Source organism: Anomalospiza imberbis, chromosome 17 (assembly GCF_031753505.1).
Source record: "Anomalospiza imberbis isolate Cuckoo-Finch-1a 21T00152 chromosome 17, ASM3175350v1, whole genome shotgun sequence".
Classification (NCBI taxonomy): Eukaryota; Metazoa; Chordata; class Aves; order Passeriformes; family Viduidae; genus Anomalospiza; species Anomalospiza imberbis.
The window spans coordinates 3,470,729-3,486,855 of record NC_089697.1 but is presented as its reverse complement, the minus strand read 5'-3'; the positions used below and the strand labels follow the sequence as shown (position 1 = coordinate 3,486,855).

General features: G+C 42.0%; 1 protein-coding gene across 1 annotated transcript in view; it reads right to left on the bottom strand.

Annotated features, from left to right (window-relative positions):
* The window catches only part of PTPRT (protein tyrosine phosphatase receptor type T), a 444,327-nt gene that overhangs the window by 18,804 nt on the left and 409,396 nt on the right, over nt 1-16,127 (bottom strand). The window contains exons 22-27 of the mRNA XM_068207489.1: nt 15,329-15,416; nt 7,716-7,792; nt 6,769-6,805; nt 5,752-5,849; nt 3,906-4,022; nt 2,462-2,616 (exon numbers count right to left, since the gene is read on the bottom strand). Of these exons, the coding sequence (XP_068063590.1) occupies nt 2,462-2,616; nt 3,906-4,022; nt 5,752-5,849; nt 6,769-6,805; nt 7,716-7,792; nt 15,329-15,416 (572 nt within the window). The remainder of the gene's footprint in view (nt 1-2,461; nt 2,617-3,905; nt 4,023-5,751; nt 5,850-6,768; nt 6,806-7,715; nt 7,793-15,328; nt 15,417-16,127) is intronic.

Sequence of the window (16,127 nt, the reverse complement as noted above, 5' to 3'; positions counted from 1 at the left end):
ATTAATGGACCAGATTAATCAGCTGCTGAATAGTGAGAAGATATTTTTCATTTGCAGAATTTTAATGAATAAGTGGCATTTCCTCTCCCTTTATCTCTCAGCTTTTCAGAATTTTAACAAATAGTTTTAACAGTTCTATATTTAGAGGATCCTGGCACTTCATAAATATCGAACAGTGATCTTATCCAGCCAGGCATCAGTGGGGAAAATTTGGTAATTACCACTTAAAGCAAGTCATTAAAATTCAAAAGCAGATAAATAACGTAGAGGAAATGGCATTTATTCATTAAAATGGGAAGGATGAAAAATCTCTCCTTACTTTCTTGGTGACAATGACAGTGGTTCAGACACCTTCCAGGGCCAGCCCCATACCATGACACCAAAGCAGCAAACTCAGGCCCTCAGCTGTAAATGAAATCTCTTCTGCCAACTCCTCAGGCTTACTGTTACTTGATTATAAAACTGACTCACTGCTTGCTTAAAAAAAAAAAAAACAAAAACCAAAATTTCCAACAAAACACCCACCCAATCCAAAACTGCTTAGAAAAGATAAGGTTTGATTGATTTTCCTTTTTAAGGTAGTTGTGGGATATATTTTCTCTCTCTTTCTCAAGACACAGAATGGGAACTAGAGGCAGTTCCCTGTGGATAGAATGGATTAGGGGTGAGATTTTGGGACAGCCAGCTCTGCTCCCTAGACTTGTGCTCAAGCCACAGCTTCTTTAGCTCACACATGCCTGAGCCCTGCAGACCTAGCTGCTGCTACAAATCCAAACTCTGGTTTTGTAGCAATGCCTTTCCTTGCACTTGAAGTCATTTAACTCCTTTTATTTGCCAGCTGTAAGTCACTGGAATTTTGCTAGCTGGAAGTTTTTAATCTGAGATTCCCACCCAACTCCTGGGCTTTCAGGAAGCCAAGGTGCCCAAGAGCTGTCAGACAGACAAATATTTCAGACCATAAAAACATAAAATCATAGAATGGTCTGTGTTGGAATGGACCTTAAAGATGGTGTAGTTCCAACTCCCCTCTGTGGGCAGGGACAGCTTCCACCAGACCAGGTAAGGCCTTTAATGCTGGCACAAAGCTGAGCTGCAGCACATGGGGGTACAGAGAAGCAAAGTTGCTTTAAAATTCCCCGTCTTTGTGTCGGCATTGCCTGTTCTTCCACATGAGGTTTGAGGGCTGGAATGGCTGTCCCAGATATTCACCACTTCCCCAGCTCTGCTACGAGCATCCAACAGAGCACAGACAACTGTGGGGTCTTCTACATTTGAAAGACCCTCTCTGACCTACCCCCATCATCTCTAACTCACGCCAGCTTGGCTCCAGATCTGCCACTCGAGGGAAGAAAAGCATTTGTTTCCTGGCTATGAGTCAAGGGATTGAGTATGAGTCAAGGGATTGAGCTAGGAATACAACTAAGACAGTGAAAATGATATATTTTAATTAAGAGCTTAAATGAATCAAGGGGTTGAGTTAGAAATGTAGTTAGCAAAGATCATCCATTGTGATTAGAGCTTAACAAAGAAATTAATTGATACCAGGTGGGGATAACTGAAACAAGGTTAGGAATGACAGGTGAAGTATTGTAAAAGGGCAAGAACCATAAATACCACTGGCTTCTAAGAATGAGAGGAGGTTTGGACTGTGACCAGCAGTCAAGAAGCCCTGCCAATTTGACATGGGTGCAGAGTTTACCATGAGGAAGAGGCCTCACTTCCTCTTCAAAGAACCCACTGACCCATTTCAGAGCCCACCGACCCAATTAAAGAGGACAATTGCATAGCCATAATGGGCATTCAGCTAATTATAATACAAAGCCAGAGAGTTAATGATTATGTATTAGGAAACCATCTGAATATGTAAAACTGTGGATGTGACAACCTGGTCAGAGAGCGAGAAAACTAGATAAGTTTTCCTAGAATTGGCCTGGGAGACTTTAAGGAGCTGGAGATAAACAATGATAGCCAATTTTTAAAAACAACCTGCAGGTGTTGTTTTCCTAATATCTGTTTTCTTGTTATTCTCATAAGATTGTTTATAAATGGGCGTGTTGTTAATTAGCCAGTCAGGTGAAATGTATTGATTAAATGACCAATCCGGTGCACCTGTATCTATCAGTGTCTAAAAGAAGTGGTTCAGAGTAAAGGCATGTGCTTATGCCACTCAGCCTTCTGATGACTCGGTCATTTCTTACTAAACAGTGACATCAAACCTTGCTGGATAAATAGACAGCAGGAGCCTGTGACTCCTTGCACATGCCTTTGGAAATGATTCCACACGTGTCCAGCGCTGTAATAAATATACCCTTTTTTCAACTTTAATTAATCGAAGAGTTGTCTGCCCGTGCCTCAGCAAGGCCCACAAATGATACCCTGAAACAGCTGCTGGTTATTGCCAGGCGAGAAGAAAAGAGGGGAAAGCTGCTGGAGGAGGGGTTCGGGTGGAGAGCTGGCCTACCTGCAGTGCACCACGATGGGTCCTGCCTCGGGGGGGTTGAGGAACTTCACCTGGCGGACGAAGCCCAGGAGCCCCGTGGCGTAGCAGGGCACGCCGTGGTCCGGCCAGCTGGTGAAGTGGAACTGCCGAATCTCTCGGATCTCATGGTAGCCTTTCTGAGGAGACAACACAGCCTCTATTTCTCTTCCATCAGACTCCAATCAGCATATTCTGCTCCCTGTTGCCTTCCCTCGTGCAGAGGGGTAACAAGCACTGAGCTCTCACTATGCATGGAAACGTGTCCCAAGCTGCTGTTGACTCTAAAAACATTTTCAGCCAAATTCCAGATCCCAGTGAAGAGGGTAACGCTCACCTGAGGGCTGGGAAAGTGGGTGCAGGTTTTCAGTTCCAACCTGTGCTCTCAGAGCTCATACCCACCTCATCAGGGTGACCTCAGTCCTAGCACTCCATGGCTGTGTTTACCCACAGCCATAAACCACCAAAAATTCACTCTTAAATCTTGTTTAAGCCGCTGAAGCAAGAGCCTGGAGAATGAACACGCCGAGAGTGGGCATGCCCCAGGTAACAGCAGATTTTTAACAGCCAAAAATTCTCAGTTTGAGATGCTGCTGGCAGTGAAAAGGGCAGGAATTGGTAGCCAGAACCATCTTTTCTGGGGAGAGCAAGTTGTTGGTATGTGAAAATCACACCTTTATCTGCCCCACAAAGAGTAAGCCAGAACTCTGGGTCAGCTGTGTTTTATTGTACAGGAAATGTGGGTGTAATCCAGCAGCAGCTCCTCTAGCCTGTCAGATTTTGGCATTAGCATTTGTCACCGTTTATTTTGTCATAGTTTTTCAATGATTTAATGAAATATGGAACTGATGTATCAGAAAACTGAAACAATATTCCCAGTGTGGCTGAAGTTCATTGAGCAGGAATTTTGGAAAAGCTTTAAAACCACTTACTGAGTGTTTGGAAAGTGATTTGGACAGACCTGGAATACTCTGACACTTAGACATCCAATTTCTAATTACAAGTAACAAAATCTTCCAAATCCTGCTGGTTTGGGGATAGTTTTTATACTCTTGCTTTTATTGTATTCTCATTTCTGATGAAAAGGGACCCTATCTGGCATCCAGTTTAAGTGGTACCTTTTTTCCTCTGCCATTTGCCACTGTGAAACAAGGCAGTCATTATTCCTGGCATACCATCAGCTATCTGCTGCCTTTTGGATGCAGTTAAACTTTATGCACTGTGGATTCTACTTTCGTGACTACATCAAGATGTTCCTGTAAAATCATTTGTCCAAAAATGGAATCCCTGTCAAAAATTTAGTTTGCTGAAGTGAAGCTTTTCCAAATAGCACAGCTCCCATCTCCAAGAGCATTCTGGATGTGCTTCCCAGAGTTTCTGAACACAAATGAAGTGTGTCACCATTTCAGCTGCCTGAAGACCTCCTTACCTTTTGGACAGTGAAGGTACGTATGACATACTCTGCCAATGGCTCTGTCTCAATTAATGTGACTTTAATATCTCCATAGACTTCTGTGTCATCTGGCCAGTATCGAACACACTTCACCTGGGGGCAAAAGGAAAATATTGAGAGGAACTAGTTCAAGTTGAGTCAGAGCTGACCTACATTTTCCTCCACTTTCAAGCTGAAGCCAATGAAAATTGGGCTTTCTTCTGATGTGCAGAGTTGCCAAAATTAACTGTATAAATTAGATCAAAATTCCTTTACATACATAGAAACCACAAGCGGGACTTTTCTAAAGTTCCCTTTGTTGTCCATACAAATGCATAGGATACATTTAGATTTTTTTTTTAAATCTTCTTTGAATTTCCATATGTGCCTGGCCCATTTCAGATGTACAGAACACCTGACAGTCACCACCACCCTTCTTGAGAAAAATCTTTGCTACTGCTCCTGTAACTCTGAACTCTCCCTGTTTAGCCAAAGAATTTCAGTGCATGGGGATTGTGGGATACATGTTGAGACACTAAATTTGTTTGACTCCGAGCTTTCTTTATCAGATGTGGACACTAACTTGGCATTTTACCAGCTGTGACAGGCTTAGGCTAAGGCTCAAGAGAGAAATCTCCCGAGCAGGTAAACATATCCCAGCTTAGCCAGTTCTAGGAGCCATGTGCAAAACCACCAAAAGAAATAAAAGCAAGGCTGTGAAGCTCCAGAAAGGATATTTAGGCTAACAAAGACTATCAGGTTATTAAATGCTCTAGCATGAAGAATGGAACAATACCTAAAGCTGAAGCAATTAGCTGCAGCAAAGCAGGCTTCATGTTCCAGTTCCAGTCATAATTGAAAGGGGTTTTATAAATATTAAATATGATTAATGTAGGCTTGTTGTGGGTTTTTTGTTGTTTGGTTTTTTTTTTTCTTTCACACAGAGGCATTTATTTAGAACTGAAGTGTCAGTAGAAGGTAAAATAGAATAAATAGTAATAAATGAACAGAAGCAGCTGGCATTCAACCATGAGATCTAAGGGAAATCAAACACAAAGCACCTGAATTACTAATGGCTCTGAGTAAATGATAATTTAAATTTTTCTTAGTACCAAAGCAATGGAAAGTGACAAACATCAGGACAAAAATTTTTAAGAACTCCAGTTTCTGGCTGAGAACATCTCTAAAACAAAAACTATGCTGGGAAAAGCCACCCCAGACATTCTGCCTTCTTATTTCCTGAGGTCCAGCCTACACCTTTTGATTTATCCATGTTTGGTCCCATTGGGAAGTGCCTTGTGCTGACATAGGGATGTCTGGTCCAGGTCAGTCCAGGAGAGAGAATTGCTGCGTGTTTAGGAGGCCAACACTGCTGGGTGGTCTCAGGATCCACAAAAACCTCAACCCCCTAGGAATAGTGACCTCAGGAACTCCAGGCTTTGGGCTCTTATGCAAAGAAGTCTTTTGATGGTTGGAGCACCGGTCACACATCCTCACTCCTCTGGATTTTTAGAGGAGTATTCAAATAATCAGATAAGGAATAACTATGACAGAAGTATATTTTTTTCCTTCTGTGCTGAGGAAGGAGACAGCTTCTGAGTTAGCATAAATGTGTATAACTCTGCCAAAGCCCAGACTTACAGCAGGAACATGATCCTTATTAGTCTGGAAGGGAAGCAGCTAAGTATTACAAAATCCAGCATTTTACAGAAAAACCCAGAGTGGATGAATTCATTCCCTTCCTGCAGGAAGCAAAAGGCATTTTGCTGCTGAGCTCTCCTGAGCAGCAGCTGTGTTAAACACAGCCCTGGTCTGGTTTTACACACTGGGAGTGGCACCTTACCCTGCCCACTTCCACCAGGTTGGTGACCATGACAACACTCGCAGAGTTTTCTTGCCAAATCATTCTCCAGAAATCCTTCACTGTCTCTTGCATTGGCCCTGGGGCAGGAGAGAAGACAAAAAGGACATCTCAAGAGAGTGCATGGAATGCCAATAACCCCTTCCAGCTGTTCTCCAGACATTGTCCTGTTCCCACAGGATCCTGCTGTCTCTCACGGCATCCCTCTGTCATTCAGGGTTACAGACATGGACAGCCTGGAGCTCTCTGGGAGGTCAGACCCTTCCTCCCAGCAGGTATTTAAGGTTCCAGCATGGTGGCAACACAAGTGATGGCTCCAGTAGGAAACTGTGTAAGTGATGGGACAAGGATGTACCCCACACTGAAGCTGTATTAAGGCTGTGTTGGAATTCACACCTGATGCAGCACACTATTTCACAGTTCAATACTGATTAATTATGAAGGAAGAAGGAAACATGCAGAAATTAGCTCTTTCCTGAAGTTTCCCCCAGAAAAAAAATTTAGTTTTAGTTTGGCTTTTAGTTTAGCCAACCGACCAGTGCCCACAAGAGGCTTGTCAGTCTAGAGCCTCTCCCTGACCTTATTTCCTTTCTTACAGGAAACTCTTCACATGACTTACAGAAGGTTCAAATGCATTTCTTACTAGCCCCCCTCAAAGGCTCATCAGTCACAGCTTATTCACACTGCCCTCCTCAAGCAGGGTAAACCCAAGACCCACAAAGTCCCCTGTAGCTGTCCTCTCATACTTCAGGCACAAATGACACATTCTAGGCTGTGCTGCCACCTCTAAGTCTGTGGCATTTTCTATTCCTGCAGCTGAGGTTTTAAGTCTGAGTGCCATAAAGATCTTGGAAAATTCGATATCCTTCCCTCTTTTGCCCATATAACAAATTTTCAGATGTTCCCCAAAACAGATGGTGTCACCCCATAAAAAGCTCCTACAACAGTGTAAACCAGCAGTGGGTTTACAAATATTTAGACATAAAAGAGTGAACTTGCCTTGAGTTGCAATGTAATGGCGAGGCCGATGGTACCCCTGGAAAAAAAAAAAGAAAATAGATGAGTGTCTGTGAAATCACAGCTCAGACAAAGCCCACCAGGGATTTGATACTTTCCAAGTGCCAACTGCTGCCCTCTGGACAGTGTATAATTATGTAATATATTATAATTAACTGGTTATGGAATGAATGAATGAATGAATGAATGAATGAATGAATGGGCAACTGGGCTGCCCTGAGAGATTTTAAGTGAGGCATCTCCCTCAGATGAATAACACAATCTCTTCATGCCAAAGATAAGACAGGAATGGGGAACTTCTAAAGAATTTCCACAAAGAAACGCAAATCTTATGTTAGCTAAAGGTAACACTGAAAACAGATAGGCAAAACACTACATCTTCTTGTTTGAAAAGAAGAAAGGTATGAATTTGTCTCTGTGAAAATTCTGAGGGCATCTTTTATCCTTTCAAGAAACTATTCTAAACATTCCCTGTTGCTGTGACTTAAGAGCTGTGTTCAAGAAATGCACGTACATTGGATCACTGTGCGTGAGACAGAGGCTGCTTTTCCAATGTCATTTTATAGCACTTTAAAAAAAGTCATTCTGTTTACATACATGCCTTCTGCACCACAACTTTGTGAGTAGCTGGCAAGTCTCTGATTTCAGCTAATGCTATTGTGAGGGGCTGATATTGATTTCTGCATCCATCATTTAGCCCACGTCCCACTTATGCTGGTGGATCTGTCAAACACAGGAAATCTCCATCTGCCCAGATTGGTCAGACAAAATAAACTGGAGACTGAGAACCTTCTCCCTGTCACAACACAATGTTTGTACAGCATTCAGCTGTCATTCATATCAGATCCACAGTGTGTCAGAGGCACCAAATTCATAAGCAGGCTTGTCAGAGGTGGGTTTGTCACAGGGGGAATGTCCAGGAGCCTTACGTCGATGTAATTGGCGTTGATGTAGTCAGAGTGAGGGTCCCCATCCAGCAGCTGCAGTCTCACTCTTGAGTGATCATCTGAAGGAAGGAAAGGAAAAAAAGTGACAGTAACGATAAAGAGGAGTTTCTAAGTGGCCTGCTGTATCTGCTGACTCTTGCAAGGGTGGTATCTTGGAATTATGGAATGCCCTGAGCTGAAAGGGACACACAAAGGGCAACTCCTGGCCTCAAAAATCCCACCATGGTAATTGAATACTTACAATAATCAAAAATGGAATAGCATCACATGTATTCCTGTTGCTAAAAGACTTTTGTTTTGTGTTTAAGATGTGATGTTCGGATCCTTAAGTTAGTCATGCTCTGTATTCATTAAATTCATTGCTGTCACCATAATCCTTATGGAGATTTGAGACAGGTTACAAATGTTGCCTGGTTTCGGAAGCTTGGGACAGATCTTTGCAAGGTGTATCTCCATGACAAAAACAATTTTTCTGCTTGGAAGCTACCAACACCCTTGGATTCATCTGATCTATGGAAACTGAGGCAAGAGCTAAAACTGATGAGGCCAGGACACAATTACACACTGTTACAATAAAGAAATAGATCATGACAGATATAAAAGATTAAGGAGGGTAAAATGGCAATGAAACCCTGCAAATAAGAAATGGAAAAAAAACCCCAGAAACTGGAAGGAAATACAAATTAAATCAGAGCAAGATTCCTTTATGCAACCCACAGAATTCACAGCAGCAAAATGGCATTGAGGCAGTGTTGAAAAAAAACAACAAAATCAGAAATGTTCATCTTTTTGAGGAGATTCAAAGTTACTTTAGATAAGGCAATAAAATAGCAGAGATCAATCTTTTCATCTCCCAGCATGCTCCACAGTTCAGACGCAGAAAGGAACTACCCCAGCGGGCAGATTATGTCATGATTTTCCACCAGGGGAATATTTTGATCTTTCTGTGGAACAGCTGGTGCTGGGCTCTGTCACAGGAGATACTCCAGAGCCAGGCTGCTGATGTGATTTGCTCTGGCAATCCCAGCACTGGTATGCAGTTAATTGCAGGACTACTTCTAAGGGCCAGTTGCTTGGCAGAGGCTACTGGGTTATGGGGGTCACTGCTGGCCATGCTGTGCTCATTTTTAAATGATTTTTTAAAAGAAGTATAATATCGAGTCCATTAAGTTTATTTCCTCCCTACGAGCTCTGTGGAGCATAGCTCTCAGTCAGAGCAGCATTAATGTTTAGCAGCACTTTGCAGAACACAGGCCTGAGCATGATTTACATTCAATTAAAAAGAATCATAGCAATGAAACATAAAAATATGAGGTGTGATTTTGCAGTAACTCAGTCAAAAGGGGTTTAGTCATGTCTTAATTAAATGTAGAATCAGATAATAATTGTGAAGACAGATGTGCGAGCACTTCTGAAAACCAAGACTTGGGCATATATTAAATATTCATTTGGCTGTGTAAAGGAATGATTCTACTCCGTTCAGCCACTGGATGAGATTTACACACCTAAAAAAAATACAACCACATTGCTGCATTTATCAAATCCCATATCTGCATTCAAAGAAGGTTCTGCAGGTGAATCCATCAAAAGCTCTGTTATATTTGTATTAATAAATATAACCTGTGTGGACACAGGGAAGGGGGAATATTTCTCCAAGTGCTGATGTTCCCAATTACCTGCACTCAAGGCAGCTGCACGAGGAGTCCAGTAAATCATGTGCTTAGACAGACAACAAACACAAGAATTTATACTTGGAGCAATTCACACAGACAGAGCTGATTAAACCGGACATGTGGGTGAAATACAGGGAAACTCCCGCAGACAATTTCACACTTGCAATTCCAGGCAGCAAGCTAAGCTTGTTAGGAGCCACATGGAACAAAAGCAAAGAAAAGCCAACCCCGGAGCAAATGCCTGGGAGGGGAAAATTACTGACTCCTCCCAGGAGAACACCACTGTGGAAGTCTCAACTCATTGCAACAACAGAACCAAAAATTATGAGACCAGAAACGTCCCCAGTGACAGGGGAAAAGAATTTCAGGTTCATTTTTTAATGAGGGACACAGACAATGTCTGCAGCTGGAGCGCTCTGAATAACCCTGGAGGAAGCACCTGCCTCTCTTCATTTAATGGAGCCAAACATAAAAATTAAGTTTCAGCACTTAGAGCCACTCTTTGGACAGAAAGTTAAAGCAGGCAGGATGGATACATCCAGAGGGAGCTGAATGGGGAAGACCTGGGAAGCAGATTGAGAGCAGCTCCATGATTTCAGGCAATTATGGATAATTATTGCTCTATGGGTACAAAAAAAATGTTGTTTGTTTATTTCCCTTTTTCTCCTTTATTTTTAAAGTTTAAAATGGGAAAAAAAACATAAAAGATGAAGAAATTTAACTGAAGATTAATGTTATTTTTTTTGTTGTTGTTTTTAAAAGGAGACATTAAGGTCTAATCATATTTTGGAACCAAATGACAAATGCCTTAAGCTGAACTTTGCTTTCGGAGGACAGAATTAAAAATATTTCATTGCGTATTTTACTAAAATGAGATTAATTCCTGAGGGAGATTTGTTGCTCTTACAAGTGAGAGAAGTGCAGGAGGAAAAAAAATCTGTGTATATGTGAAGCACACAAAATATTAATGATGTCTTAATGGTATCTTTAACCTTGTTCCAAAGTATAGAACAATCTGGATAAAAGTTCATAAAATAAGTTCCTTGTAAATCTCTTTTTTCCACAAAAAAACTTTGGGACTTGACTGAAAAAAAAAATTATTATGCTCTTAGTAATAAGGATCTTGTATTTAGGGTTTTTTGCCTACAGACTTTAAAGGGCTATTTAAAGAACACCAAATGCATTTATTGTCTCTTCTCTCAGTGGTTAAAACTTATTTCTGATTCTTCTTTTTATCCACTGGACTCCTCTAGCCAAGGACACAGAATTCTTGCCAGACTGAAATGAAAGTGTTGCTCAACGCTTCACTAAATTTACCAGACATCATATCCCTGTGTGTTGAAAATGGACTCTAAGAAACATTAAAAATCAGGGAAAAACAGAAAAACATTTGGGACCACAAAAAATAGAAAAAACCTCAGCAAATGTGTAAATGGCTTTATTTCTCCCTGTTTACTCCATTCCTTCTGCAAGTTAGCAGAACTCTAAATTTATATGAAGAGTAGTTTGACTGAAAATTGGTCTTAAAACAGACTTCAAAAATGACAAGAATTTCACTGAAAAGCTCTGTGCTCCCATTTTAGCACAAATTTGTTACTGTTTTAAACTCCTGTCAAAATTCCCATTAGTGATCATTTGAAGTATCATTGCAATTTCTCCACGTCTTATTTTGACACCAGCTCTGGATTAATCTCACACAACTTTCGCCATCGAAACATTACACAGCTCTTCTAAACTGCCTGTCAGGGTTCCCCACACAGGAATGGAGGAACACAGACAGCTCTGCAGCTTCAGCCCAGTTCTGGGACAAAAGGATGATTTATCCTCACTTTGTCCTCCCTTTTCTGTCCACACTGACCCTGCAGTGTGCCATGAGAGCTGGGTGACATCCAGGTGGGATAAATCCCACCCTGTCAGCATCAAATTCCATGGCTATCACACAAATTCCATGGCTATCACACAGACGTGCAAAATTTTAGGCACTACAGAAGAAATCATGGAATAAAAATGCTTGGAAATGGTAAGATTTCTGTTCTAAATCCAATACTGACATCAGGCACTGGCACAAGCTGTCTCTGGAAGTGTCCAAGGCCAGGTTGGACAGGGCTTGGAGCAACTTTGGACAGTGCAAGGTGTCCCTGACCATGGCAGGGCTGGGACTGGGTGAGCCTTAAGGTCCCTTCCAACCCAAAGTCTGGAATTCTATGTAGGTTTTTTATTTCATGCCTTATCCCTGTTTGTGAGCAAGAAGTGCTCTCCACCTGTGTGCCAGCTGAAAGCTTCTTCATCTCTTCCACTCCAAAATTCTCTGATTAATTCACAGTTTTCCAACCCAAAGCATATGGCAGTCAGAGCGTGAAGGAAATAAAGCAAATTTCTCCACTGTGATTTTGTCACCAGCTCTGTAGTTTTTAGTGGACCATCATGAGACTTCAAATCCAGGAAAAAAAGAAAGGCACAGAAAGTTCTCTCCATCAGCTGAAGCAATACACCATCCTACCTCTTCTCGTCCTCAGCTCTCATCTGAGAGTTTTTTATTCTCCTGTAGTGTAATGGCTCCAAATCTGGGCAAGATGGAGAGAAATCAAATAGAACCAACGGTCCCATATAGCTTCTGGACATTTTCTCTTCTCTTGTAATAGATTCAGCTCAACATCCCTTCTCCAACAATCACTTTCTGGTGCTCTTTGAAGGTCTCAATATCTGGGCCCTAAAGCAGAATTAAATCATTTTGCTTCAGCACATAAATGGGTACACTGCCTACACTTGTCCCCTAAAGAAAATCCTGGCGTCTCCACAACCGTCTTTGTTTTTACAGCTTTTATAAAAGTGCAGGAGCAAAGCTCATATAATAAAAGGTTCAAGCAGGATAGTTTCCTTCAGCATGGTAAGTCTGTCTGCATCTTCCCACCATCTACAGTGGATTTCTGTGGTCATGCAGACCCCAAATCCACTGCTTAGCTTTTTCTTCCCTGGCTCCAAAAACTCTTACAGATGGGAGGGAACCATGGAAAGCTGGGAGAGCTCTTTGAGTTCTCTTGCCCCTCCTCTGCATGAACAGATCAGCTCTCAGGCTGGTCTGCAGCTTTGGTTTGCAAATGTAAGAAGAAGAGCAGGTGTTGGGGCTGGCAGTGTGATCGAGGTTTTCAGAGAGAGGCACGACGTTAGTGCAGCTCTGGGAGAGCAGTGAGCCAGTTAAACAGTCCTGTAACTGTGCTGTCACCCATGAGACTGTAAAGGCAAGATCTAATCTGCTGTGATTCACTGAGCAATGCTACTCGTTGCAAGGGCTTAAAAACCCACATTTTAACACCACTCTCTGAAGCCTCTGCAGAAGTCAGATCAAAACCTGACTTTCCAATTTACTCCCCAAAAGGCAGGGGATTTGTTGTTCCAGGAGGGATGAAATGGTTAAATAAATAATGTTAGTTGCCACATGCAGCCTTTTACCAAATAAACAGGTAGGGGCAAGCAGTGCCTGCTCTGGGGTTCACCAGCCACTACAATTGAAGTACAGCAAAACAGCTCAGGGTATAACTGTGTTCCACCTCTTCTGCTCAGGCTTTTGCCCAGTTTGTACCCACAGAGCACAGCTTGTTTTCATGACCTGCCTGAAGGGAACCACTGCCCTGATATTCTCAGCTCTGCTCTGGCTCCTGCCCCTGACTTTACTCAGAGAGTTTGCCCAACTCGCCCACCAGTGGGGTCTGGCTCCAGGCTCAGCTGATAACTTTGCAATGGTTTTACAAAAGATCTGATGAACGATATGCTCCTTCCTTAGCCATCCTTCTTTCCTTCTCCTTTCCAAGCCTTCTCAATATCACTATTGTATATTTCTAATTCTTGCTTTTAAAAGAGCCCTTGTCTCCTTCTCAAACTCTTTGTTCTGATAAATATTTGAAGAGAAGAAAGCCCACTCCACCCTCTCAGCCCCATTCCCAAATCTTTCCCAACAGTCCTTAAACTTGAGCTCCTTTTCTGACACTTCACACGTGCAGATTCTTGTTCCTTAGCTCTGATTACATTCTGCATTCCCTTATTCAAGTTCATCACCTCCTATCTGCACCACTGCTGTATTTATATTTAGAGCTAAAAGGCTCACGTCACTCTTCGTTAGACAACAATTTGTCTTTGTGAACACCTTCTCTTTAGATAACATCCCATTTATCTTCCTTGATTTTGCTTCTTGAACTCCTTACATTTTACTTGGAGTTCAAGGTTTTCTTCATGACTACCTTCAACATAAATGGGATGGAAGCTTTTACACAGTTTTGCCTCTTTTCACCTCTGCTTTTGAATTATGCCAAGTGCTTCTTCAAAATCATACAGAGAAACAAAGTCTTTCACATTTCCTTCCTCATGTCATACCACAGCACTTCCACTTTCAATCCAGTGTCTATAGCTGGATGATTCATCTGTCTTAGACTCATTTAATTTGAGTTAATTGTACAGACAGGTGAATAGAGCCTCTGTCTGGGCGTCTCTGCCACTGGGACACAGAAAACACATAGAAAGCTCAAAGCTCACAGGAGCTGAAATTAAGGGAGACAACTTCCATGCTAATTGCAATATTCCAGTACTGTCACTTCCATTTTCCACACGGATAAAGAACACCGGTGAACTTGGCGACTTGCTCACAAACCACACAAAGCCAGCAGCAGAACTGGGATCACATCAGGGCTCACAAACTTCAATCTTCATTTTCAGATTCCTTCATCTTTACCAAGGGCCCCTGAACTGAAATGTTCTATGTCATTCCCCAAAAATGGCACACTAGTCACTTATCTCAAGGCTTCAAAGAGAGGAGTAGTTATGCATGAGGTGAGGTTTCTTTATGAAGAAGTTGGGGTTTGGGGCTTGTTGTAGTTTTGGTGCTTTTTTGGTGGTTTAAAAATTTTTTTTAGTAAAATCAATTTGTTGTACTAGAAATGCATTTTTAACCCAAGAAAAATACAGTATGAAATATATCACTCAGCATGACTTAATTTTGCTCTTAGAGCATTCTATAGATTTTCCCAGTCATGAAAATCTATGGCAAATTCATTTATATTCTGATTTCTTATTCTGATGCTTTCAAGCTTGGCTTCTGCAACTTGATTCAGCTCAGCAGCCCTTGAAAAGAATTAATTCTCACACCTCCTCTCCCCAGTCATTATCAGGAATAATGAAACACTGGTGAACTGCCTGGAGAGCTTGTGGAAAGCTAAGTTTTGGAGAGCAACTTTGGAAGAGGCTTCACAAATATCTGACAAAAATGAGGAAGCTGAATTTAGTCTTGCTTTGAAGAATAAAGCTGACTTAAATGGTTTTATGGACTCTTCCCTGCCTGCAGTTCTGCTACATATTGATATTCCTGTAACAGCAACAGGAACTGATCTCTGAAAGAAGTAAGCCAAGAAGTTTTAGTGCATTTTCAGTTGCCTTATTATGATCCTGAGGCAGAAGTTAAGCTTGTTCCACCCTTCAGACCAGCTCTCTAGGGACGAGCAGTGACTGCTCCACTGGCTACCGACCACAAGGAAGGAGAAAACCTGGCCTCTGAGCCACAGCTAAAAATCTGATCTATCTGCAGCTCCTTTGTGCTCCCTTTTGTGACACTGGAAGCTCTGGGTTTTGTAGTGAAAATAGACAGAAAATGGACATCATCACATAAAAGTGACAGAAGGATTTAGCCCTTGAGCTACAAACCTAAAGCAGAAAGTAAGGCAGGTAGAAAATGTGTAACATCATGCAATGATATAATGAAAAATAAGGATTAAAAAACATGAACTAAAATAAATCCCAGGAATAAAGCCTGTAACAAATGGACTGAACGCTCAGCACTGCTAGCCAGCTCCTGGTGAGCTTCTCAAACACACCCTTCTCCACAGCACACAGGTAAGATCTCACAGGATGCTCAGTTTAATGTGAATTTACACCTACAGGAGATTATGTTTCCATATCTGTTCTTGTTGCGGTTCTCATCTTCCTTGGCCGTGTCCCAGGACGCCGTCTGTCCCTCGGGGAGTGCCTGCAAAATAAACAAGTAAGGGTTTAAAACATCTGGCCAATGCCTTCAGGTGGGAGAAGAGGCCTAAGGAAGAAAAGCGGGGTAAAAATAAAGGAGCTGAATAATTCAGTAGCTGGAAACAGCTGTTGGTGAGGAAAGGGCACCTCCACTAATGGGAAAAGCAGAGCTCCTGCAGACCATTTGCAACTCTTGTCTTCTGCCAGCCAAGAATCCTTACTTCCTGCTATTTCACATTTAAAAAGATCAGGGGGATTTGTTTCTGGCTGCACAGTCACAGGTTAACCCCATTTCCCCTGAAGAACAAGGTTTGGGAAGACCTTGACCACACCTCTAGGAAAACCCAGATAGTTGAAACCACAGTGCTCAGCCTTTCATATTTAAGCTGAAAATAGAGTGGTTTCACCTGTTTCTGGGTTAATAATGGGTGATGCAATACAAGCCATTCGCTGGATTTCTCTGGGGAGAGACAAAGCAGCTCAGAGTTTTAGATCATGTATAAGAAAGAGAGGAAGAACAAGGTAAAGCATGAGAATAAACAGCCATTTCCCTAAAATCTGCTCTTTTAGTTGAAGAAAGAAGGGGGGAAGGAACTGGCAGCACACAGTGCCACCCTCCCTGCAGCTCAGCCCTACAACTATTCTGCACACCCTCAAATGAGCCACTTTATCCTAGAGACATGTCCAGGAGGGATTTTCAAGGCAGAGCCTGGAA